Source organism: Diadema antillarum, unplaced genomic scaffold, assembly GCF_040938485.1.
Source record: "Diadema antillarum isolate AM-2024a unplaced genomic scaffold, OU_Dant_1.0 seq00000586_RagTag, whole genome shotgun sequence".
NCBI classification, from domain to species: Eukaryota; Metazoa; Echinodermata; class Echinoidea; order Diadematoida; family Diadematidae; genus Diadema; species Diadema antillarum.
Genome location: NW_027271520.1, coordinates 2,273,584 through 2,299,370, shown reverse-complemented (window position 1 = coordinate 2,299,370; position 25,787 = coordinate 2,273,584). Strand labels below are relative to the sequence as shown.

General features: G+C 39.3%; 1 protein-coding gene across 1 annotated transcript; it reads right to left on the bottom strand.

Moving 5' to 3' along the window:
* Positions 1-353: 353 nt before the first annotated feature.
* Positions 354-23,979, bottom strand: LOC139735598 (WSCD family member AAEL009094-like). The gene is made up of 4 exons (XM_071646354.1): positions 23,622-23,979; positions 4,987-5,166; positions 1,430-1,633; positions 354-724 (listed from the first exon to the last, which is right to left on the bottom strand). Exons 1-4 carry the CDS (start codon positions 23,977-23,979, stop codon positions 354-356), a joined length of 1,113 nt encoding a protein of 370 aa, XP_071502455.1.
* Between the last annotated feature and the right edge of the window lie 1,808 nt (positions 23,980-25,787).

Here is a 25,787-nt window from a genome sequence, read left to right as displayed (position 1 = left end):
CCCGACATTCCGGATTTGCCACAAGCAAACCGAGTTGGTCAAGTTTTCAAGACAAGAGATTCGATCAATGATTATAATGCACCCACGATGATGCAGTTATAATTGCTCAACATAAAGATGATGCAGAGCGTCCATAGTGAGCGAAAAACGAGCCAGCTTCTTTTTCCTCACGAATCTGTGGTCCGTGGAATCGAACGTACCGATGATTGGTCCGAACTATCCACCAACGCAGGTTCTCCTAGTACATCTGTTGGTCCGCCTACCGCTCCACGTTGTCTTAGCCGTTGCTATTGGTGACAGGAATGGAAGCGAGTTGTGATTATTGTATATCCAGAGGGTCACGAGGTCGAAGGTCACCTCTCTAACCCCGCATAGGACAGGTCATGGTCGATGAAGCCATATTTTCGCAGAGCATCAGAAGCCCGCTTCACGTGTTCATCGATGATTTCCCTATGTCTGTCCGAGAATAGGTCGAAGGTTGTCGGGTCGTTACCACCGAGGTACTTGGCCTTGCGATGGAAGTCACCCTCCGGATGGGCCTCCATGCAGTCCAGGCGATCGTGGTCGACGGGGAAGTCGAGGAAGCGGAGCAGCTGAATGATCTGGTTGCGGAGGTCCGACTTGAGGTCCTCGTAAAACAGCACGCGGACGTTGTTGCGCGGGAGCCATGATGTGATGCGGTCTTCCCAGGATATGGAAGCACTCTGAATGAATTTGTCCCATTCTGGAAGAGAACGGTGAAAGTAAACGTTGTAGAGAAAGATGCAAGCTTCAAAGAACGATGTCTAGGGTATGAATGTTATCAGCATGACTCCGCCTGCTTCGATATTTCCCTGTAAAACATACGAACATAACTAGTGTGCATTAAAGTTGAGGTATTCGGGAAGAATGAAGGTGATAATGGTGTTATTTACCCAGGGTAGTCTCTTCATAATTAAAACTGCTCTTCCAGAGGGCCCTGCTATTTTGTACTGTGAGTTCCCCAGCACTGCCAGGTACTCTTTTTTACACCTTTGTCACGAGGGGCATGATTGTGGACATAACTCTGTGAACACCTTGTAGATTTTGCGTGATCTTTAAACAATTCGTTACATGACATGTGATTGGTGTTACATAACAATGTTACTGTACCAAGAAATTCTTTGCTTGTTAAATTCCCCTCTAAAGGCCGCATCTTATCACCGATCATACCTACACTAATCAGTGAATTCTGCTTCTGCGGCAGCATATTACTGCAGCAAGGAGGCGACTTGTTAACACTCATCAAGGTTACTATTTATGATGGGAGGGCGAGAAGACCGGAATCCAAACCTTCGCGAATTTTAAGAAGCTGTCTTTTCGCCTTCGCGTTCAAGAAACGAGGCGCCACGGCGCGTTCAAACAAGTCCCCTTCTTGTAGTATCTTTGTAAATGTCAAATATTTACGTACTTTCGGACTTGAAGTAGGTCTCAGTTGCCCACCCCGTGTGTCCTGCGTTGATCAGGTTCGCGTAGGAGAGCAGCGTGTTGTATGGATTCCTCACAATCACAATGGCACCCTGGTAGTGAGCCGTGGATTTCGCTGAGCCCGTATCGTGCGTTTTGATCACCAGCGTGTTGCGCATGGCGGGGTTGGCGAACTCCCCTCTGAAGCCTTGAAAGAAAAGGATGAGTTGGGTTGGGTGAAAGGGGGGGGGGGGGTTGGAGAGGAAAATACATGTTATAAGGATAGTTGGTTTGTGAAAGAAACATATAATCAGGTATGTCGGTTCACAGTCAAGATATTTATATCGCTTTCTGAATTACGCTCATTAAAATACGTTTGGTTTGGGATTATTTATGTGTTTTTTAATCTATTTTATTTATTCATTTATTTATTTATTCAAGATTTCATGCGTGTTCACAAAATAGGAGTGCATACAAAATGTATGCAAGTACATCTCATATAGCCAAGACAGAATATATACGATAAGTACACATTGATAAGAAGCAGTTACAGAAATAGTATACAACTCTAAGAGAGCTACATTATTCAAGGTAACGAACACGCAAAGGAATTGCAACATAAGCTTAAAGCTTGAAAATCGTTGCAACCCCCGTGCACACAATCTATATGCTTGCAAATAGTTTAAATGATAAGTTGGGGGGGGGGGGGTATTTACAAAGAGAGGAATATGAGGGGGAAAGAAGAAGTGCATGTGTGGTGCCTATTTGTCCTGTCGGACATTGACAAGAGAGAACAAAAAAAAAGTTTAAAGTGTCAAGTCATTATAAGCATGATCAAGTCTGGTCTTTGCATTGACAGAGAGCTGTATCGGCAAGAGTGTGAGTCCTACTACAGCCACCTTGCCGACGCCAAGTCAAGGCACCTAAGAGAGGAGATTGCTGCTGCAGACACCAAACAACTTTTCAACATCATCAAAAGACTCACAATTGCACATCCAGATTCTTCTCTTCCTGACCATACTTCAAATCCTGCACTTGCCAATCAGTTTGCTGAGTTTTTCGACAACAAGATTAGTACCATTGCATCTTCATTCCCGGTGTCTCCTGAAATCTCTCTCTCTAATTCCTCTCGCATAAATATAAACACTGAGTGTGTATTTTCTGAGTTTGGTTTAATCACTGAGTCACAAATGAAACGTCTCATCAATTCTCTTCCGTCCAAGTCTTGTTCTCTTGATCCTCTCCCCACATGGCTACTAAAAGAGTGTCTGGATGAATTTCTTCCTGCAATAACTCACATTCTGAATCTCTCGTTGTCATCAGGCGTAGTTCCTAAGCACTTCAAAAGGTCGCTCATATTGCCCTTTCTAAAGAAACCCAGCTTAGACCGTAATGATTTGAATAATTTTCGCCCCATTGCTAATCTGTCTTTTCTTGGTAAAGTTCTTGAGAAAGTGGTTGCTCGCCAACTCAGAGATCATCTTGATGAACACCAGTTGTTTCCTAGTAATCAGTCTGCCTACAGGCACTTCCACTCCACCGAAACCGCCTTATTGAAGGTACTCAATGACCTCCTCTTAGCAGTAGACAAAGGCCATGAAGTTGCTCTTCTGCTTTTAGATTATTCTGCTGCGTTTGATACTATCAATCATGAAATTCTCCTTAACAGATTGGAGACTAATTTTGGTCTAACGGGAACAGTCTTGAGATGGATTGCATCTTACTTACACGACCGCCACCAGATGGTTACTGTGAACGGTGCATTTTCTCAGTCGTTCCCTCTTAGACATGGTGTCCCCCAGGGGTCTGTGGTTGGTCCTTTACTATTTCTTCTATACACAGCCCCTCTGTCTTCAGTAATCAACTCTCATAACGATATTTTACATGTTATGTATGCCGACGATACTCAAATCTACATAATCATACAACCAAATACCCAAGTCGAAGCACTCTGCAAGCTTAGTAGATGCGTTGATGATATCAAGCAATGGTCTCACGATAATTATTTGAAATTGAATTGTGTTAAATCGGAATTTTTATATGTTTATTCTCAGTTCAGGCGGGGTAGCTCTCTAACAGAATTTTTCTTTGAAGATAGTACTATCCCCATCTCTCAGTCCGTCAGAGATCTCGGAGTTATTGTAGATAAGCATCTGAACTTTCAACAATATATTAAGAATTCATGTCGTTCTGCTGCTTGGGGTATTTGTAAAATTGGTAAAATACGTAAATTATTGGATCAGTCTTCCACGGAACGTCTCATTCACGCATTTGTTTCCTCTCATCTTGACTACTGCAATTCCCTTCTTGTTGGTCTCCCTGCTTCAAGTACTGCACCACTTCAAAGAATTCAAAATACAGCTGCTAGGCTTGTGACCCTTACAAAAAGATCTGACCACATTACTCCAGTTTTCCAATCCCTCCACTGGCTCCCCATCCATCAACGTATCACTTTTAAAATCCTCCTTATTGTTTACAAGATATGTAATAATCTTGCCCCATCTTATCTTAAAGATTTAATTTCCTTCCGCTCCTCCACTTCAACCCGTTCTCTTCGTTCTTCCTCCGCTCTCCAATTATCACGTGGTCCCCGCACCTGTACACGTTATGGTGATAGGGCCTTTTCAGTTATTTCCCCACTTCTTTGGAATGAACTCTCTTTTTATATTCGTAACGCTGAAAATGTTGATAGGTTTAAGTCATTGTTGAAAACTCATCTGTTTACACAACCTTAATTTTGCTGCTGTTGTTGTTGCTGTCGTTATCATAATATGTACATAATGCTGTATTTTGTTTTTACGTTATATATATTATTTTTCCCCGATTTGATGCGCTTAGAAACATCAGTATTAAGCGCTATATAAATGTTATTCATTATCATTATCATTATAAGCAAATTATACTGATTAAATTTCTCATAAATCCCATACAATAACAAATTGATACAAAGTAAGGAAGAAAAACAAAAGAATAGGAAGCTACAATTGCCTATTTCTTAACAAGACCGTCACTGATAACATAACAATAAACTTGTGACATTGCGTTGCACCACTATAATCATAAGTACACAAAAGGTCGATACTGCAATAAAGGAGACCGCAATCATACAATCAATGCAAAGTTTGACTGTGGGGTTGCGAACATACCTTTAGGAACCACATTACTACGCCATTACTATAATATATCACCATGATATACGTTTACATACGTTTACCATTCTTTTGATACATTTATACGTAGTGACTGGGAGCAATCTGAAACATTCACGAAACACAAGCCAAGTTTGCAGAAAATCCCGTTATTGAAATTATTAGGGCTGCTGAAAAGTCTGCCAGCTACTCTCTAATAGCTACCGAGGCATGTTGCCGAAATTTTGAAACGTTTGCCGAGAACTCAATGCGGAAACAGGTGCATTTTGCAATGCCAAGGTATCAATGCCACAGATTGAAGGTCAAGGTCAAGTGTAGTTTAAGCAGAGAAACAGACTTGTACCTATAGTCAGTTACCCTTCCGATCACTACCCCCTCACTCTATAAACAGGTATTTCATGAGTCCTCTTACCTCCAGCTAAGAGGTGTTTGTCCCGATACACGCTTCCCGTCAGGACTCCCGACGCCCTCTCCAGCAGGTATCGCACCCAGGTATTCCCGGAGCCGGGAACGCTGGCCAGGGCGATCATTGGACGAGACATACGTTTCGTGAAGTCAGCCTTCCGGCAGATGTCAAAAGACACGTTCTTAACTACAGAGGTGGGGAAAAACACACGCACAGACAAAACAATGAATGGCGGGAATAGAGTCAACATTTTTTTTTTCTTATATGATGATATTTATCATCATGAATGGGAGTCTGATTTTTTTTTTTATTGATTCATTTCTTTATTCAAGAACGTAATGTTTAACATAGATAACAGGTCAATTATCCATTTAGATAATTGCAGGTATACATCGAAAATCAAAAATCACAATCTAAAAACATTGAATACATACGACATCCGTGAAATTAATGCGCAAATATCACCCATAATATTACTTCACACTAACAATCATTATAACAATTGTATCTATAATTCTATAAACAAACAAAAATATGTATTCATGCAAACATACAGTTGTACAAACTTTTGAACATTTCAAGGGAGACTAAACATATGGATATCCATGTGAGGTTTTCTTTCTCAATTAGTAATAACTGAAAATTTTCCTTGCAAAGGAGTGGCTCTCTCTAATTTCCTTCCATTGTCAATCAAAAGTGCTGATAAAGAATGCGTTCATTTGCCGTTGGAAGTTATAGACAACTTAGTAGGGCCTTCATATATTGACGCTTCGTTATTATGCAATGTACATCACAGGAAATGAAGTCCTCGTGGAGTTTGGACTGCGAAACCCACCCTTGCTATAAAGTAAATGATACATTATTGCAAATAATATGGAGGGGGGGGGGGGGGTAAAGAAAGAGAGTGAAATGAATCCACAATGGCTTGAATTAAACTGGTACGTAAAACGACTTGAGAAAAAATATGAAGCAGTGCTCGTCAACGCTATTGGTTGTCCCATGGACCTGCAACTATGCATTTACCTACAACCATGGTTTCCCTTGGTGTAACTTTGACCAACGTTTGAGTATAATTCTTCAGCAGGGAAAAGGACTTCAACTCTGCCACTGATAAATGCCTCATGGAATTAAATCCTTTGATGGCAAGACGTTTCCCTGAGTAGCTCTGTTCCCCAACGTCTTGTAACACCTTTACAATATCCTTTCACGTTGTTTGTATATCTCTTCACTAAACAAACACCCTTAAGGGTCATGTGTTTAGAGTCCAGGAGTCGGTGATTCTATTGACCCTTTCACTTAGTAACCCTGACGAAATGGACAGCAGTCAGGGTAACGCGTTTTCGATTCTCGTTCCAGTAGAATTGCGATCACAAAACATAGTCATAATCAATGATTTTGATTTGTACACAACAAACTTAAAGTATGATTTTTCTACAATTTGTCTCCCTCTGTACAAAATAACGTAGATCAGCAGCTGCCATCTTACAAATTTCAGTTGTACAAAGGGAAATGAATTAAATGAAAAATCATGCCCCATTATCTTCACCCCTCTGCTTAATAATCTCTTGCTTTTATAGCAAACTTGCTGGCACATGCTATATATCTATACTGAAGGAAAATAAAATGTCCGTATTTCTGAGGTGGATATAAATCCTTTATACTGGCACTGAATCAATACGTACAACAAGCCCCCGGGCAAACCAGCACAAAATGACAGTGCTGTACTCTCTAAAAAAAAATCGAGTGAAAATATTCACTCTTAAAAGAGTGAATTCAAAAAAGAGTGAAACTAGAGTGAAATTGGAGTGAATTTTGAGTGAAACTGTTCATTTTCACTCATTTTGGAGTGACCTCAAGGATCACTCGAAGATTTTGGAGTGATCCCTGAGGTCACTCTAAAACGAGTGAATATGAACATTTTCACTCAAAATTCACTCCAATTTCACTCTAAATTCACTCTTTTTTTAATTCACTCCTTTAAGAGTGAATATTTTCACTCGATTTTTTTTAGAGAGTATACATTTAATTAAGATGATGTCTGATATTTCCCTTTCCCGGAAAGGCTGGATTTAAAAGCTGACTTTTCTTTCCTTGCGTTTCATTTTTTATTGTATTGAAATCATATAGGCCTACAATTTTTGGAAACACTATCCAGGTTGTATACCTCAACAGTCGACTGCAGTATTCACAAATACTGTGTATCTTCAGGAGACAATCATGGACTTTGTGTATTAAACTGTAATGAACTTGCCATCACATGCCAAAGGCATCGCCAAATTCTTATCGATCTCTGCCTTTCAACTGCTAAGCATTGATTTTTTTTTTTTGGTGCCATTTCTTCTTTATCATATAGGCACTATTGTCGGATGGTCCATTTTCCCAATATTTCATGTACAACGCACGCAAATTCCATATAGTCATTTCGCATTGACCAGTACACTTTACACTGTCGAGCGAATTAAAGTGCGGACATAATGTCAACTGATAATGATGCGACCGCTCATAGCTTATTAGCCAATGTTTGTCGAAAGAAAACAGAAAGAAAAAACTCCAACAAATTATCTGCTGTAAGTTTATCAAACAAGCTGCCCTAAATTCCAAAGTCTGAACAAGGAGGGACGACCGCTGATAATCAATATTCGCTTTGGCTCTACAGTGTGTTCTGTGTTATGTGGACTTAATTGCTTGAATGTGAAGGAAACTGAAGGAGAAGATAATATTTTCTTCAAGACAGTCGAATCATAAGATTACACAGCCAGACGAAACCGTCTTTTGTTGTCGTATACCTCCCTATATATATCTAATTTATGTAAAACAAGCTGATCACTTAAAAATGGTACTTTTATATAGCACAATGCATTTATCTTACCTCATCTCATTTTTCACTAGACGCCGAGGTAAATAATTCATTATCATTCATCTGTCATGGTCATAATGTTAGCGCTATTACAATTATTGTCCGATATCGCGATTAATTCCACATCTTTATTTTCACCTTTGGCTATTTTTTATTTATTTATTTATTTATTCATTTATTTATCTATTTATTTATTTTTATTTTTATTTATTTTATTTTTTTTTTTTTGGGGGGGGATGGTCGTTGGTACAGTGCACTCCCGTTTTAACGAACACGGTTAAAACGAAATTCCGGTTACAACGAAGTAATAATTCAGGCTGTAACATTGTCCGGTCTATGTATTTTCATTGTTTATTTGTTCGGTTATGACGAAATTTCGATATAAAGACAGGAAATTGCCAGTCCCGAGGACTGCTTTATACTAACGGGAGTCCACTGTATAGAGATAATTCTACTTCCACAGTACCTCTTTCGCCTATACCACGCCTATTGCCATTTTATTGTAAAGTACGTTTAGTCACAGAGTGCCTTATAGCACACTTTCCCATATACATTTCTTTCTATTTATTCTGATTGCCCATTCCCCCACCTGTTTGTATGGCCCGATCACAGTGCTCAGAAGATCACTCATCATGATTTTGCTGATAATAAAGTGTATCAAGTTTCCCAATTATTCTACCCAAGGTTTGCGAGGGCACCATCTTCTTGATGTATCACGTGCGTATTAATTTCCCTCACCATCTCAGATGTCGGGTTATCAAAATAATGGTTTCACTCATATCGCAGTCTGCATGTTTCACTTTCTACTATTCCTTGCTTTACAGTAACAATCTAGGCATTGCAAAAGGGTCTCGTTCGCTTTTGCCTGTGATCATATATTTCCCCTGAAATCGACATTTGAATGGGATTTATGAGAAATTTAATCAGTATAATTTGCTTATAATGATTTGACACTTTAAACTTTTTTTTTGTTCTCTCTTGTCAATCATGTCCGACAGGACAAATAGGCACCACACGTGCATTTCTTCTACCCCCCCCCCATGTTCCTCTCTTTGTAAATACCCCCCCCCCCAACTCATCATTTAAACTATTTGCAAGCATATAGATTGTGTGCACGGGGGTTGCAACGATTTTCAAGCTTTAAGCTTATGTTGCAATTCCTTTGCGTGTTCGTTACCTTGAATAATGTAGCTCTCTTAGAGTTGTATACTATTTCTGTAACTGCTTCTTATCAATATATACTTATCGCATATATTCTGTCTTGGCTATATGAGATGTACTTGCATACATTTTGTATGCACTCCTATTTTGTGAACACGCATGAAATCTTGAATAGATAAATAAATAGATAAATAAATGCAATACAATCTCTCCCTTGCTCTATTCATTTCGTGTGTAGTCTTTTTTTGATGTTGCACATTTTTATGACATGCATGATATTATAAGCGATGAAAGACTTCGGGTAAAAGTGCAATTCCTCCAAATATTCAAGTCTGCTTTGCTATATTATTATTATAATTATTACTATTTTTATCATTGTTGTTATTATTATTATTAATATTATTATTATTATTATTATTATTATTATTATTATTATTATTATTATTATTATTATCATTAATTATCATTATTATCATCAGTCTTTATCTATAATCATCTTCCACGTACTCGTAATCTTTGGTCTGTTTCAATTTGGTCTGTTTCAAATCATTTCCGACCTCCATAATGTTCAGAACTCATAGGTCTATATGCAAATCCTAGAAGTTTTATAGATTTTCTTAGGTTTCCTTCATGTTTTTTTTTCTCTACAGTCTCTACATGTATGTCTCTCTGTCTCTCTCTGTCTGATTTGTTTTTTGTTTTTTTTTTTGTATTTGCAATATCAGCAAATGACCGAAAGTTAATGTACACGTTTTCCTGGATTATGCTCATGAAATGTGTTTTGTGCATGTTGTGTGATTTAGTTATACTCCAAAGTATTGTTTATTTTTTGAATGATATAAAAATAAACAAGATTAAAAACCGAAATAGAGTAACATCAAACATACCATACGGTAGATATGTTGTATCAAGCTCGGATGTTATAAGAAATTCATGTGAATGGTGTCTAAATCCAACAAGTCTTTGTGAAGCAGTGTTATGAGTAGCAACTACACACTAATCTTATGCAAATAAGGTAGATAAGGTGACGATAATGACGCGAAATCAAAGCGAAAAATTCTGACTTTCGCACCGAAATTGCGTTGTGCTGAATTGAGTTGTGTTGAGAGAAAAAGAAGGGGGGGGGGGGGGGGGTAAGGATGGGGGGCAGTGTTCTCTTGTCAACGTCAAGTAGACAAAAAATGTACGATGATAATAATTGTACTATTTATATCTATAATCTGGCCAACAATGTCATGATGATTTCCACTGGAGCCTTGATGCTTATGTCATCAAAACTTGAGGTTCCGTTGTGCGTTTGTAACTATGTGTGTGTGTGTGTGGGGGGGGGGGGGGGGTGAGTCGTGCTAAAGCTTTAAATTTCGAGTAGGCGGGATTTAGAAAGGATTGCTATAGAAACCGGATGAAGATCCCCTGCCATAAAGATCACCTATTTTTCGGTTTCATTCTTGCTACATGAACTGTATACCGTTGTGAAATAGAGATAGACTTGTGGGAAAATGTCTTGAAGAAGGAAATGATAACTCTATAACGATTCTGGGATAATTCCACAGTTCTTGCCTCCTAGGCTACGTCGACATCAAACAAAGACACATTAAGAAAATTACCGGAATTGAGAAAATAATAGGCTACGTCGACACGAATCAAGAAACGTTGAGAAAATGGCAGCAGTCGCTCAGATTCATGCCTCACTTTCTGTTACACTTTCAGTCTTTTCTCTCGGTGATTAATTTTAGCTCCAAATCTGACTATGTAGTTATGTTCAATTATCGTTATGTTGGCAAGAATTCTTCTCCTTTTCATTTCCCTTTCTTCTTCTTTTTTCCTTCATCATCTTCTTCTTCTTCTGCCTATAACCACTTCGTCTTCTTCTTTTTTTTCTTCTTCTTTCAACCTCTCCCTCTCCTTTTTCTATACTCTGACTATAGGCCCTGTATACTACTTATACATCTGTTATACTTTTATGACTGCTATAGAACCACTATTACGGCTAAACCAACACACTGTCATCACTATTCTGAAAATTTGTTGGTCGTATGGAAAATCTTCTATCTCATGTATGTTGATCATATTCTGCCACGTGCTTGATCGTGTAAACGACAAAACGCACTCAAAAAATAATGAAATCGTCTTTAAGATATAGCAAGATGAAATCACTCATATTGTCATGTCACTGGAGTTTTGTAGAATACAAACACACATCATTACAAGCATCCCAGTTACATGCACCGTGTACTCTTCTGCATTGAATTATGTAATAATAATGGCTATACCAGTATACTCTTTCATTACTGGGTTCGGGTTGCACTTTTGTTGATTCGCACATCGCCTTTAAAAGTAGCAAAGTACCATTAAATGTTCTGTTTATCTAACGCACCTATATTGAGACAAACAACATAAATATACCAGCCATATTGTTTAACTCCAATCAGAAAGTCTCTAGAAATACAAATTGCTCTCTCTCCCTCATTTATTCTTTGCCTTCTTCTTCTTCTTCTTCTTCTTCTTCTTCCTCTTCTTCTTCTAGTTCTTCTTCATTGTCGTCATCTTTTTCGTCATTATCTTTTCCTTCCTCTGGCCCTTCGATGGTCTGCTGACCACTTTTTGTGGTTCTTTTTTTTCCTCCCCTTTCACCTTCTTTTTCTTGTTCATCTTGTTCATCTTCTTCTTCTTCTTCTCCTTCTCCTTCTTATACTGCTTCTCTTGCCCTAACTTCTGTAAGTTCCTATTCCGTCTTCTTACTTTTATTCATCACAATCTCTTTCTTCTGCTTCTCATTTTCTACTGATCTTCAATACCTTCTCCGTCAGTACCCGTCTCCCAATGCCTCGGCATTCTTCGTTTCTCGATCACCCCTTGTCCCTTTGACCTTCTTCTTCATCCAACTCACTCTACCCTCTTCTCACCCTCCTCCCTTTCTCTCCCCTTTTCCCATTTCTTTCCCTCTCTTTTCATCCATCCCACCCTCTCTTTCTTTCTCTCCTGCACCCTTCTTATTTTCTTGTTTTCGATCGTCACATCCACTTCACAAGGCAGCTCACGTGTATCGAGTTCGACAGGTAGTAGCAGGGCGAGCTTTGACATCAAGCGATGGGTCACTGGTAGTGATCGCGGCGAGCCGAAGATGTCTTCAGTAGTTACCATAACAACGCGACATGGACGTGCTCCCTTCAATACGTGGTAGCCGGAAGTCGCAATAGTATCAGACTGGGAGACTTCACGAAGAGGATTGTGGCGAGATTAAAGGGAGAGTTCGAACTTTCATCGCAAGGGATTCGCTGTGTTTTGTCGGCAGTTCCATGACATTTGCTCCTGCGACAATTGCTCCAATGAAGTATCTGCATGCTTAGCCAAGTATAAATTCTACCCACAGAAATAACCCTAATCCTAATCCTCACATCAAACTACAAACCTAAATCCTATGACAAACTTAACCCTAACCCAAATATCGTATCACCATTGTCGGCTGGTTGTCGCGAGATATTTCACATCCAAGATACAGGAATTATCATGTCTGCATTCCTTTTCTCTTAAAGGCATTATTTACCATTAGCAGAAGAAACAAAAACCCAACTTTATTTCTTCAAAATAATTGTTAAGGGCGAGTTAGGAATAGAAACAACCAATGTAAATTTGTGAATCAGTATAGTCAATGCTAAGTATTGTTAAACATGCAAAATGTGAATATAAGTTATAATAAGAATGTTTCTAGACTAAACCGTCTTCAGTTATGGTTTAGTGGGAAAAATAGCGATATCTTCTTATATTTTAGGCTTTATCGCGAATTTTTTATTATTATATGGTAGGGTGCTTTGTGATATAACTGACCAGCACATATGCATCAAATATGATATCTACCTTGAACACTTTGGAAATCACTGTTCTCAATGGTAAACAGTACCTTTAAAGGAATGGCATCATCTTTAGTTTTTCGAGAGCTTTTATTTTATTTGTAAAGCTGACCTTAATTCTGTAAAAAAAAAGAAACCATTAAGATAAGGACGGAAAAGAAAAGAAAAACTTTGCCTTGCATTATCGATCACTTTGAAATATGATAGTTACACTGTACACAGCGTGTAATATCTTTAGTATATCTTTACACAAACCAACGAACTATTCATTCAGTTACTTACTTTAAGATCAATTTACAATTACCCAAATTAACACATAGGCCTATATCCTCGATAATTAATGGAATATATCAACTTCACTACACGAACAAAATGGAAAATGATGATTTCGATCACCCTTTTTCCTTCTCTTTTCAATGTCAGCTTCTGTTGATTCACGTTGATGTATCTTTACATTTAACATCAAATCCCCATGCGACTTGATGTAGCTCTAAAAGGTCGTGAGAATGACTTTTTTAACGTCTGGATTCTATCACAATCCAACTGACTCAATTCAATGTGAGCGTGTTAACATCGTTTTGCTGCTCAACTACGGCGGGTAAGGGAGAAAAACAACAAAAACACCTGTATGATCCCTCTGCTCTGTTCCTTCCTGGTTGACACGGTCAATAATGTTCACAAGGCCGTGGCATCTCCTATCTCACCCTCACCGACATTTTCTGCCTGGCTAAGCGATCAGAGCGCTTGGTTGCTGCACCGAATGACATGAATGGTGTCATTAAATTAGCCTGCAAAGCTAACACAATTTACATGATAGGCAACATCGAATTGATGATATTGCGGGTATACGTCGAGATCGGACGAGAGGCGGACGGGTGTATTCTGTCAGCGTGAAACGTTGGTGGAGAGGGGCGGGAGGACAAGCGTTGGCGACTGTTGTGCGAAAGACGGGCTGGGATCCTAGTTAACATGATTCGAGAGGAGTGGGTTTATGGGAGGAAGTCAAGGTGATGCTCGTTGAGAATATTGAATACAGGCATAATAACTTCTTTTTCACAAATTTTAAGTATTTGATTGTAATTGTTTAGTACGCATTCAAATTGTTTGTTTCCCCCTTACTCTCCCCATGTGGATCTCATTTCATAAAAGATGATAAAAGATGATGGCATTTCTTACTACAATGGCAACTCTTTGTAGCAACAGCCAATCTTGAGGCAGTATTCTTGTTATTACCAAAGCACTTGGCATTGCAGCAAGAGCTGCTATTGTAGCAACTTTTTTATGAAACAGACCCTCTGTGCATTCACTTGTAGTATTGCAAATATTATTTACATTACATGATGATCCTTAATATCTTTGGGATGCACATCATAACTCTGTAATCTGTGAGTTACACCAGTTCAGATGAAACGGTTAAAGGGATGGTATACTTTTGGTTGAGATGGAGGATTCAGATTTCAACTTGGTGCGAGATAGGCCGCAAATTAGAAACCATTTATGAAATATTAAAGAGCGTACAAGAGGAACTCAAAGTATATTTGGTGAAAATCGGTTTTGAAATAACTGAAACATATCAACAACAAAAAACCACCAAAGTAAAACAAAGTGATCTTAATAAAAGGTGGGTCCTACTTTTTAGTATAGGATCTCTTTGTTTTTTAGTATCTCAGCCATTGATTTTCAAAACCGATTTTTCATTAAAAATAAACAACCTTGAATTTCTCCTAGAATTGTATGCTCTTTCAAAGTTTGCAAGATGTTTCTCATTTCATCACAAAACAGCGGAAACCTGAAGCCGATCCCAACCACAACTAAACCGTCCCTTTGATGCTACTAAACCTCGCCTTAAGTCGACACACACGGGACCGGCGAAAGTATATTGACTTAGATGCGCTACACGTGCTTACGCTGAATTATTAGCGATACATAATAAGCTACCTCTATAGTGGCTGATGGACACATGATTGGTTGTAAAATGATTATGACCTTTGGACTAAAGAGAAAGGAAAGTTCAGCCACGAGTATCGTAAGTTGACATGGTTGATATTTTCACAGGCCGAATTGTGTGATCAGTTTCGTTGACGCTTTTTCTTAAAGGGATGGTATAGTTTTGTTTGAGATGAGGATTCAGGTTGTAACTTTTTGTGAGATGATTATAAACCACTCATCTAAAATGTTACACAGCTTACAAATCTAAAAGGAAACTAAAGTGTATTTGATGAAAATCGGTTTTGAAATGGCTAAGATATCTAGAACAAAGTGGTCCTAATAAAAGGTGGGACCCACCTTTTATTACAGACTACTTTGGTTTACTCTGTTTTTTGGATATCTCAGCCATTTCAAAACCAATTTTCATCAAATAAACTTTGAGTTCCTCTTAGAACTGTACGCTCTTTAATATTTTATAAAAAGTGGTTTCTAATTATCTCACAAAAAGTTAAGGCCCTAATCTCCACCTGAACCGAAATTACACTATCACTTTAATACATTGGTTCCACCAATGTGTTAAACCGGTGCGTTTCCGTTTCGATGTGGTTTACATCGAATCCGAAGTGGCATTGATATATCTTTACTCTGCATGCGTTTCCCATACCTTTTGCGGATATGGTTCGACAACACAAAGGACCTTGAAAAGTTTGGATACATTTAAAATGTCACATTTCCGCTGCGTCTCGGAGTGATATTGCCCCCCCCCCCTCCCCCATAATAAAAGAGAAAAGGTTAACCCACTGAAAATTCGATTTAACAACATATCTATCGAGACGGCATCGATTTCGTATTGGATGCTAAAAATGCAATGTATAGGGTAGAAACGTAAGGGAAACGCATGCATTTCAACATTGTTCGAAACTCGAGAATTGAACCGACATAGGACGAAGTTTTGTTGCGACCTACATAGGTATAACTTCTAACCTTAATTACCCCTTGTATCATCAATCACAACATATTGCTATAAATCATCATCATCATCATCATCACCATCATCATCATCATCATCACCATCATCATCATCATCATCATCAACATCATCATCATCATCATCATCATCAATCCTCATCATCATCATCATCATCAACATCATCATCATCATCATCATCAATCATCAATCATTATCATTATCATCATCATCATCATCAACATCATCATCAATCATCAATCATTATCATCATCATCATCATCATCATCATCATCATCAACATCATCATCAATCATCAATCATCATCATCATCATCATCATCATCATCATCATCATCATTTTCCCCCCACACTTCAGTTTGTCTGTAGGTTTCTGCAGCTCTTTCAACTTTATCACAGCGTAAAATTTCCCTTTAACGGAGTGGGTCTCGATTCGAGCACATTTTGTACGTATCGGAAGACTGATCGAATGACGGCTTCTGGGGAAAAAAAAGACGGCCATAAGTAACCATAGCAACGACAGAAACACGACTTATAGAGATGAAACGGAGACACAGCCCTGAGACAAGGTTAATGCAAAGCGACTTATAGCTAATCAAAGGGGACCAGAGAAACCGGTCAATCAAGGGGAACAGCCAATGACTAAAGCTGACTGGAGACGATTCTTCGGGATACAGCTTACGAGTTAAGAGTTCAGATTATCCATACACTTAAAGGGATGGTACAGTTTTGGTGGAGATGAGAATTGGGCTTTTAACTTTTTGCAAGATGCCAAGAAAACACTTATGATAAGTAGAGAAAATACCACTTTAAATGGAATTCAAAGTTTATTTCACGAAAATCGGGTTTGGAATGACTGAAACATTCAAAAACAAAGCTAAAACAAAGAGATCGTAGTAAAGTGTGGGTCCCACACTTTATTAGAATTGCTCTTTTTTATATCTCAGCCATTTCAATACCAATTTTCATCAAATAAACGTTGAATTCCCCATATAATTACATGCTCTTTCAATTTTATAAGAGGGTTCTCATTAACTCACCAAAAATGTTAGAAACCTGAAATTAGGTCTCAACCATAACTGTACGGTCCCTTTAAGGGCTTTTTACACTTGTAAATTTTTACTTAGTCCCGTACCAACGGTGGGGCTAGGGGGGGGGGGGGGAGGGGGGGGGCTTAGCCCCACCGTTGGTACGGGACTATCCTTAGCTCACTTTCTGTTTACACTCGTTTTTGCTAAAGTGGGCTAGCCCCACCGATAGTCCGGTACTATCTGGCCCTGTAAAATAGCAGGGTTAGCACCGCAATTGCGGTGCCAAGCAAGTGAGTGTAAATAGAACGAAAAAAAAAAAAATAATCCTGGGCTAAGCGACGGAGACGAAGTCCGACCCTCACTGACCAATCAGAAACGAGGTAATCAAGTGCTGCCGGTGCGTGCGTGTACGTGTACAGTACACAGCGTAATCATGAATATTCATGTGGTTTGGAAAGTCCGGGGCTAAGAAATACGAGTGTAAAAAGGTCAGTTCTCTCCTTAGCCCCGGACAAGAGATAGTACGGGACTAATTGGCCAGTGTAAAAAGCTGAAAAAATTGGTACGGGACTAACGATAGTCCTGGGTCAGAGAAAGTCCGGGGTTAAGAAACACAAGTGTAAAAAGGGCTATAGATAAAATGATAAGAAGCATCCAAGGGCCATGTTTGCTCTCAAAGTTGATGCGAAGAATGTTTGTTTGTTTGTCTTTTTATTTATTTTCCATCCGAGACATGTGAGAAGATGGCTGGATAGCCCATAATATTCATCGGTACTAGTGGTTTTCCATGGGGTCCAGTTGGATGAGAGGCATGGGACCATTACACTGGGTTTTGCACATAACTCCTCGCGATGAAAGAATGAAGTGGAATCTTTTACGCGCATGAGTTGTGACTCTCTCACACATGGGACCCCCAATTTATGTCCTATCCGAGGGACAGAGTGTTTTTGCCTCTTACTAGAGGGGACGGTATGATTACGCACAACATCGCTCAGTTATAGACTCGGGACTCGAACCCGTGTCCTTTGGATCTGGAAACTGACGCGCTAACGACTGAGCCAAATCACCGGCCTACCAACATACTAAAGATGCAACACAAAATGTCCCAAGAATGAATTGATTTTCTTTTTTCAAGGTCCGTTGAGACTTGAAAGATGATGACATCTCTTCTTCCGGCAGTCATTGTGCAAGGTTGCAACATGACTCACTGTTTCTAGAAAACTTGTGAGACTCATAAGTTCCACAACTTACTTTAGGTCTGATTCTGATGAAATCTCCGCCAAATCTGTTTGTCCAATTTATTCTGTACGTTTAAATCGAATTTCAATGTGTTGCGGGGTTGCACTTTGGCTCTGCAAGTTTATTATATTTGAAACAAATTTTAAATTTTGCTTAAGGGACTTCTCTCCAAGGATTTAATATAGGATTGAAATCGCAGATAGAAATTACATGTAGTTTTGTTCGTTTTCTTCTTTTTTTTCTCCGCAATATCATATCCTGTGTACTTTGCGCTATCTCAATCCATACTATATTGTTTACACGTGAATTGCATGGTGCGGCATAACATTGTGCTTAACGATCGTTTAATAATTAATTTGTCATTAGATAGTCTAATAGCACGTTCACGTAGGTGCCTGAGTATACGCCGAGCACGGGCATGCTAACCTATATCGGCACCTGAACCAAACTAGGGAGGTGAGACTCACCTCCCTGACAAAACATTGTGAAGTATATTATAGCACTAAACGATAATGGTGATAGTATACACTTTTTAAATGTGCTCAAAGGCAACCCTGCGTGACTAAGTAGCAGTCATCGATGATGATTAGGAGTGAAGGGGGAAGGTTGTAACCTGTCTTCCAGCACAGGTACCGCGTCGGACCAGGTGGTAAAATCGGCATCAAGGGAGACCTTCACTACGGTAAACGCTCCCAAGCGGATATAGGGGGGACTCCCTGATGACGGTCCTTGTTGAGTCGAGACGTGCCCGCATCCAGCGTCGAGAAAAGATGACTGTTTGTTGTCAATTGCCGCATTGTTAAACCGAGCGCGTGAACGATGTACCATATAAAGGAAACCGTGAGATAATCCGAGGTATCTCATTTTTTCTCCAGGTTATGTACAGCGCGGCCTCGCTTATCCGGCGGTATGTTTTTCCAGACTTCTCTATCATCAGGACGCATTCATGCAGTGAAGCAAAAACAAAACAAAAACAAAAACAAAAAACAAAAAAAACCCCCAAAACCCACAAACAAAACAAAACAAAACAAAGAAAAACAACAACAACCAACGATTTCAAACTCAATGAAACCTCCAACAAAACTCACAGAATTTACTTTCAAAATTCCGAATAGAAACATCTTTGTAATGTTTCAATTTCAGAAAAGGCCGATCATAATCTCAAGTAGACTATCATGACACCACTGTTGCATGTAGCTGCCACTGAGTCGGCAGCTACATGAACATGTACATAAACATAGTTACTCCCGTATCGGGCCAAATCCCTTATCCGGACGGGCGCAGGTGCTGGTCCCGACATGGCCGGATAACAAAGATTGGATTGTACTCGGATCGTTCGCCCCCTTCGGTTATTACGTCTTGGCATGTCTGTCGGATTGACTCATGAAAAACCTCATTGATTCCACCGTGTCAAATGAGAAATCACTTTATTTCAATTTTCACCATCTCTCGCTACACCCCAGTGAAATTAATTTCGAGCGAAAATTTTGGGCAAAACATCACGTTCTCTTTGGAGGGGGAGGGGACGGGAATTCATCAACAACCATCAGTAGGCCTACGCATACTATCTGACTATTGCATAGGACTGTCTGTCCCTTGCTCTGCTACGGAGCAGTCAGTCGTCTTCATTCGGTTCGTCCCTGGACTACAAGTTCGGCTTCTTCCAGGGGCATTATTTCAGCATCATTTTGTAACTGATTTCTCTAACAAAAGACGATGGTGGGCGGCCAATCAGGTGGCCGTCTTTTGGTGAAGTCGCTTTTATAGACTTAAAATGACCTCTCAGATTGACATGTGGCAAACGGACAATAATTATTGTCGAATCATCTTAGGCGCCGTTTGGACACTTCATCACAGACGAAGTTTATGCTAATATTGTAATTGGCAGCGGAACGGGGGCTGGGGGTGGGGCTGCAACTATCAAATAAAAAAAAGAAGAAGAAATCGAAGAAAGAAAAATGATTCCAAAAAAAATACAATATGACCCATGACTTTCGGAGGGTGTTATCCGGAGATTCTACCCTTCGAAGCGGGCAGATGGTTGGATGGGTGGGGAGGGACGAAGGCCCTATTATTATGTACTCTTGAGCCCTCCCAGACTGCAGTCACCCCTGCCCACGCACGCATACAAACTATGCGTGCATTATCAAAGGGAAACTAAAACCCAAAGAGCAATGTGGATTGAGTGAAAGCAACAACATTAGTAGAACACATCAGTGAAAATTTGAGGAAAGTCGGACAATCGATGCAAAAGTTATGAATTTTTAAAGTTTTGGTGTTGGAACCGCTGGATGAGGAGACTACTGGAGGTTATGACTTATATGTGGACAACACAAGAAAAATAAAATGGAAAGAAAAAAAAATCACTTTTCTAGCATTATGAAAGAGCACTTGACTAGCCGCTTTTAGAAAGTAGGGGGAATAATTGCTACCCTTAACATTTGTCAGTATATCATGTTGATGGAATGTGTAATTTTCATGAAAAATGAAATTTTGTGGAATTTTCTTTACATTTTCTTTATATTGTTGTCCACTCATACGTCATAATCTCTACGGTAGTAGTCTCCTCATCCAGCGGTTTTAAAAAGTCATAACTTTTGCATCGATCGTCCGATTTTCCTCAAACTTTCACTGTGTTCTACTAATGTTGCTGCTTTCACTCAATCCACATTGCTCTTTAGGTTTGGGATCCCTTTAAAACTAAAACGATTCCCCTGCGTCCTATTTCCTCATTCTTTCTCTTGTCAAGTAGACGTACCCCATGGATGGCTCGGAGACATCTCATTTCGAATACGTGTGTGGAGGCCTGTGCCGTTTATCCGTCTTGTTTTTTTTTTTTTTATGCAGTCGATGTTTCACCAGAACGATCTCAAAAACAATGATTAGTTTTTACTTTTCTGCAACCCAATCTTAAAAGGGAAGGCTAGTAACTGATCAGTGGGAATCAGTGGAAATGCTGGGAGATGATTGTTCCAATCCTTATGGGATTCATTCAAGAGTTCATTGTATATCTATTGTTGTGTGAAAATAATTTGCTTCAGAACGGTCTCATATTCAAGTAATGTGCAGATTAATGCTCCGTCACTGACCAGGGACGCTAACCTGGAAGCATTAAACTGCACATTACTTGAATATGAGAACATTCTGAAGCAAATCATTTTCACACAACAATAGATATACAATGAACTCTTGAATGAATCCCATAAGGATTGGAACAATCATCTCCCAGCATTTCCACTGATTCCCACTGATCACTTACTAGCCTTCCCCTTTAAGGAGATTGATTGTACTATTCATTTGACTGGATCTATACCATTGAACAACGATTACACATACCCCGTCTTTCCGTTTCTTTCATTATCAACAATGTATAGCGGACTCAGGTTATATAAACGAAGTCCTCGGCACTGGCAGTTTTCTTTCACTATATCGAAATTCCGTTGTAATCGAACAAATAAACAATAAAAATCATAGAGCAGATAATGTTGCGGCCTGAATTCTTACTTCGTTGTAACCTAAATTCCGTTATAACCGTGTCCGTTATAACAGGAGTGCACTGTACGCCATATCGCGTGTTTACACGTATAAGATTACACGATATGTGACATGGTTTGTGCTTGAGACTATCTTATTGATTTATGCGTCAACAGTACGTCTAATAGTTTACTCAGTATCTCAAAATCAGATATCTTTAGACCGCCTCTGTATACAACAGCAGCTGGTGTGATGACGAAACAACACAGCCAATTCGGGCGACATTTTTTTTCTAAGTTAGGTCGGTTTTGCTATATTATTTATTTTGTAAAAGATCAACTTCCCGCAGAATAGGATTCAATCTTATTCTACGGATATTACCGTTTTTTTGTAGCTTAAAAAAACAAACAACCAGCACAACTCAAATGCTTGGTTGCGATATCATTGTCAATCAGCATTACTCAATGCAAGAAGGCTTTTATGAACCCCTTCATGATATTCCTAAGAAAAATCTTGAAAAAGATAATTTCATAACATAAGCCACGTCAATGTATTTTTTCTCAGCCGCGCACCAGTAGAATGGCAGAGGTCTTCCAAGTACAACTTATAGCTTGTATCAACAAAAACAATCCATTTGATACAAGAAAGAAACTATGATAACTCTGAGATCGTCTTCACGTTTATTAAAAAACTATAATTAATACACCTGCTGAACATGCCTAACAACACTTTCTGGACCATAGCCAATGCAAAGCAATAAGAAAAAAAAAAGCAACACACTAACGATATGTTTGCGCGGTAGAAGCTATACAACACCAATAATGCATCAGGTTACGTAAAATTTGCGCAAGGGGATTGAGAGGACAATGAGTGATGTTTAGGCATGACAATGCCCTCGTCGGCAGCACGACCCTCACTGTACTGTTGTCATGATTGCGTACATTTATCTTCAAGCGTGATTCTAATCCGGTACCCCAGGCCTTTCACCTATAAGGTAGGCCTACTACAATAATCATACTCGGCGAGTAGTTAGCCCAGATACAATCTTTCATCACGCCATAGCGACGGCGTGGCGTTTTAGTTCGAAACGTATCATAATGATAGGGAGATGACGGACGATGAGGCAGATTACAAAGTAGACGGTACACAATGTCTGATGAGCTGAAAATACTGGCCTCCGTCGCCATTTAAAGGAAGCATGTTTTTTACGAAAACATCCAAGGACAGTGCTGGTCTCTTTTAAAGGGATCGTACAGTTTTGGTTGAGACCTAATTTCAGGTTTCTAATATTTTTGGTGAGATAACGAGAAACCTCTTGTGAAATATGAAAGAGCATGTAATTTTATGAGGAATTCAACGTTTATTTGATGAAAATTGGTTTTGAAATGGCTGAGATATAAAAAAAAAGAGCGATTCTAATAAAGTGTGGGACCCACACTTTATTACGATCGCTTTGTATTACTTTGTTTTTGGATATTTCAGTCATTCCAAACCCGATTTTCATCAAATAAACTTTTAATTCCTCTTAAAATGGTATGCTCTGTACTAAATCATAAGTGTGTTCTTGGTATCTTGCAAAAAGTTTAAAGCCCAATTCTCATCTCCACAAATACTGTACCATCCCTTTAACATAATTATTGCACGACGACAAACAAGAAGGAAGCAAATACGAATAGGATAATGATTTAATTGAGCAGACAGACTGTTCAAAGAAAGGGCTTTCGATGATATTTGTGATGACAATATTTTTTTTTAGAAAAACACAAATCAAAATAAAACCAAAAATCTTAGATAATAATAATGATAATATGCATACACTGCCAGACAAAATAGGCCTGGAACAAATGTCTTCTGCTACAAGATGAAGGCCTACTAATAAACAAATGGGTAGAACTTAAAAGGAGTAAGTCCTGGGAGGCATTTCATGAAGCATTTTGGTCGGATATTTTTCTGACAAACTGTTACAAGCTACTGAAATTCTTCCATCTTATTGGCTGAGAGCAAATTTGTCGGACAACTTTGTCGGACAAAATGCTTCATGAAATGCCCCCCTGGTCATATTGAGTAGATGGTGTCGACAGCAAGGTATCATACAAATAAAGTGATATTTACCTTTGCGAACTTGGTCGATTGCTTGGTCATTTCGAACTGCTTGGAATGCATGGCTTGCGAGAGAATGACTAAAATTAACTAGGAGAATATCTCCAGAGGCATTTGCCCCGACAAGAGAGTCATCATCACCCGGTGCGATGCGGTCGATGGGTTGGGCAAGACGGGGTACGTCCGCCTTCGCGACATCGTCCCTCCACTGACCAGGCCAAGGTAACTGCTGATGAGCGTTTCGCACGGCGTCGGCAATCAGAAACGGTGGTAGCGTCACAAATGGCGTCTTATGAAGGAGGAAAAGCAATAAAATCGAAGACACGACAATCAACAACCACTGTTTACACCCTCGCCGTAAGACTTTCATGGTAACGTTCCCTCCTGGTTAGTCGCTATACACGCGATTTCACGTCTGTACGATACGACTATAATTCCATACAGACACAGCGTCCTGCAGTCACGAGCGATCGATCGATCAGTCGATTCGCCAGCGCTATTATGATTATTCGTGACCGCCGCGCGCGACGGGATCACACTGCAGACGACGAAGCTGCTCGGAAATTGATCTGAATAATTACCGCTTTTATTTTTCGCCTTCAATGAGCTGAAACTCAGAGTAAACCAAAGGTCTGATTAAATCATTATTTATGACCACGCACGGAGGGTTGCAAATTAATCAGAACTAGATCTCCATATGATAGCGTAATGAACAGTCTTCGTGAAGTAGTTTGGACGCTTCCTATGCAAACATAGATAGATAGCTTCAGATAGATAGATATAGATAGACAGATAGATAGATAGATAGATAGATAGATGGACATATAGATAGATAGATAGATGGATGGATAGATAGATGGATAGATAGATACATAGACGGATGGACAGATAGATGGATAGATAGATACATAGATAGATAGATAGATAGATAGAGAGATAGATAGATAATGCGTGTATTATGTACATACGATATTTGTTTTTCTAGGATCGCCTTCGCGATCGTAACAATTAGACCTATAGATTATCCGACACAATTCTCTTCTCAAAATAGGACTACTTCTCTTTCAGTAGCATCATACTGTCAAATCATGGGGGGTGGGGGTTGGGGAGAGGAAACAGAAAATTGAAATGTCGACAACACTACATGTACTAGTGAAGGGAGGGGGGGGGGGGTCAATATCAAAATCGTACAGGACTATTTGCTTTGTCTAACATACAGTAAGTATTACATTTGTGTGCAATGATGTACATTGTTGGTACTTCAGTCTCCTCGGTATAGGTGACTTAAACTTAAGCCAAATACTTATCCAAATTTGGTCAGTTGAATACCGTTAAGAACTTTACTTAAGTATGTTACTTGGCAAAAATTTTCCGGCCAAGTCAGTTACTTAGCCGAAAAGGAATTGAAGTGAAAGTCTAAGCCAGATAATAAGTAAAATTTTGTCTTTAAGTATCGAATTGAACACAGACCCAGATAATCGAGTTTTACTAGGACAAAAGATTTCTGCATTATACATTATGTATTAATACACAAGTCTTTTATCCTAGTAAGCCTGATTTTAACCTTAAGAGATTGTGAGTGGGGGCCTAAAAGCCCTCCCTCCTTCGACATAAACTGAGATTATTTTGTAAAGCTTAACAGATTTTGCGTTGTCATTTCATGACTTTCTCTATTCAGAGTTTTGCGCAACGTTTGATACCAAATTTGCATGCCATGCATGTACCATTTCAGATTTACGACACGTGTTGACATGGCATATCAAGAAAAATTCGATATTTTTCATTCGCTTGTGTGTAATGTTAAAGGGAAATGGGATAGTACAGATACTGTCATCAAACTTTATTTTCACTGGATTCCTTTAACCCGAAAAGGGCGGGGGGGGGGGGGGGGGAGGGGAGGTTGAATCAACCCCCCCTCGACATTTTCCGCGACCATTCTGCCGCGCGAACATTTTTGACCGCGCCGCTCGCTGACTTTTTACTTTCAAGTCTCGTACATCTTTTGACACTATTTTCGCGAAAATCGGACTTACCGTTACGACGCTGCACGACCTTTTAGACATGCTTGTCAGACCGAAAATGGCTCAAAAACGTGAATTTGTGTACAAAGTCTATGCAAATAGAGTTTTTGTCACCTTAGTCAAAAAGATATGATTATTTTCACTTTCAATGGCTGAA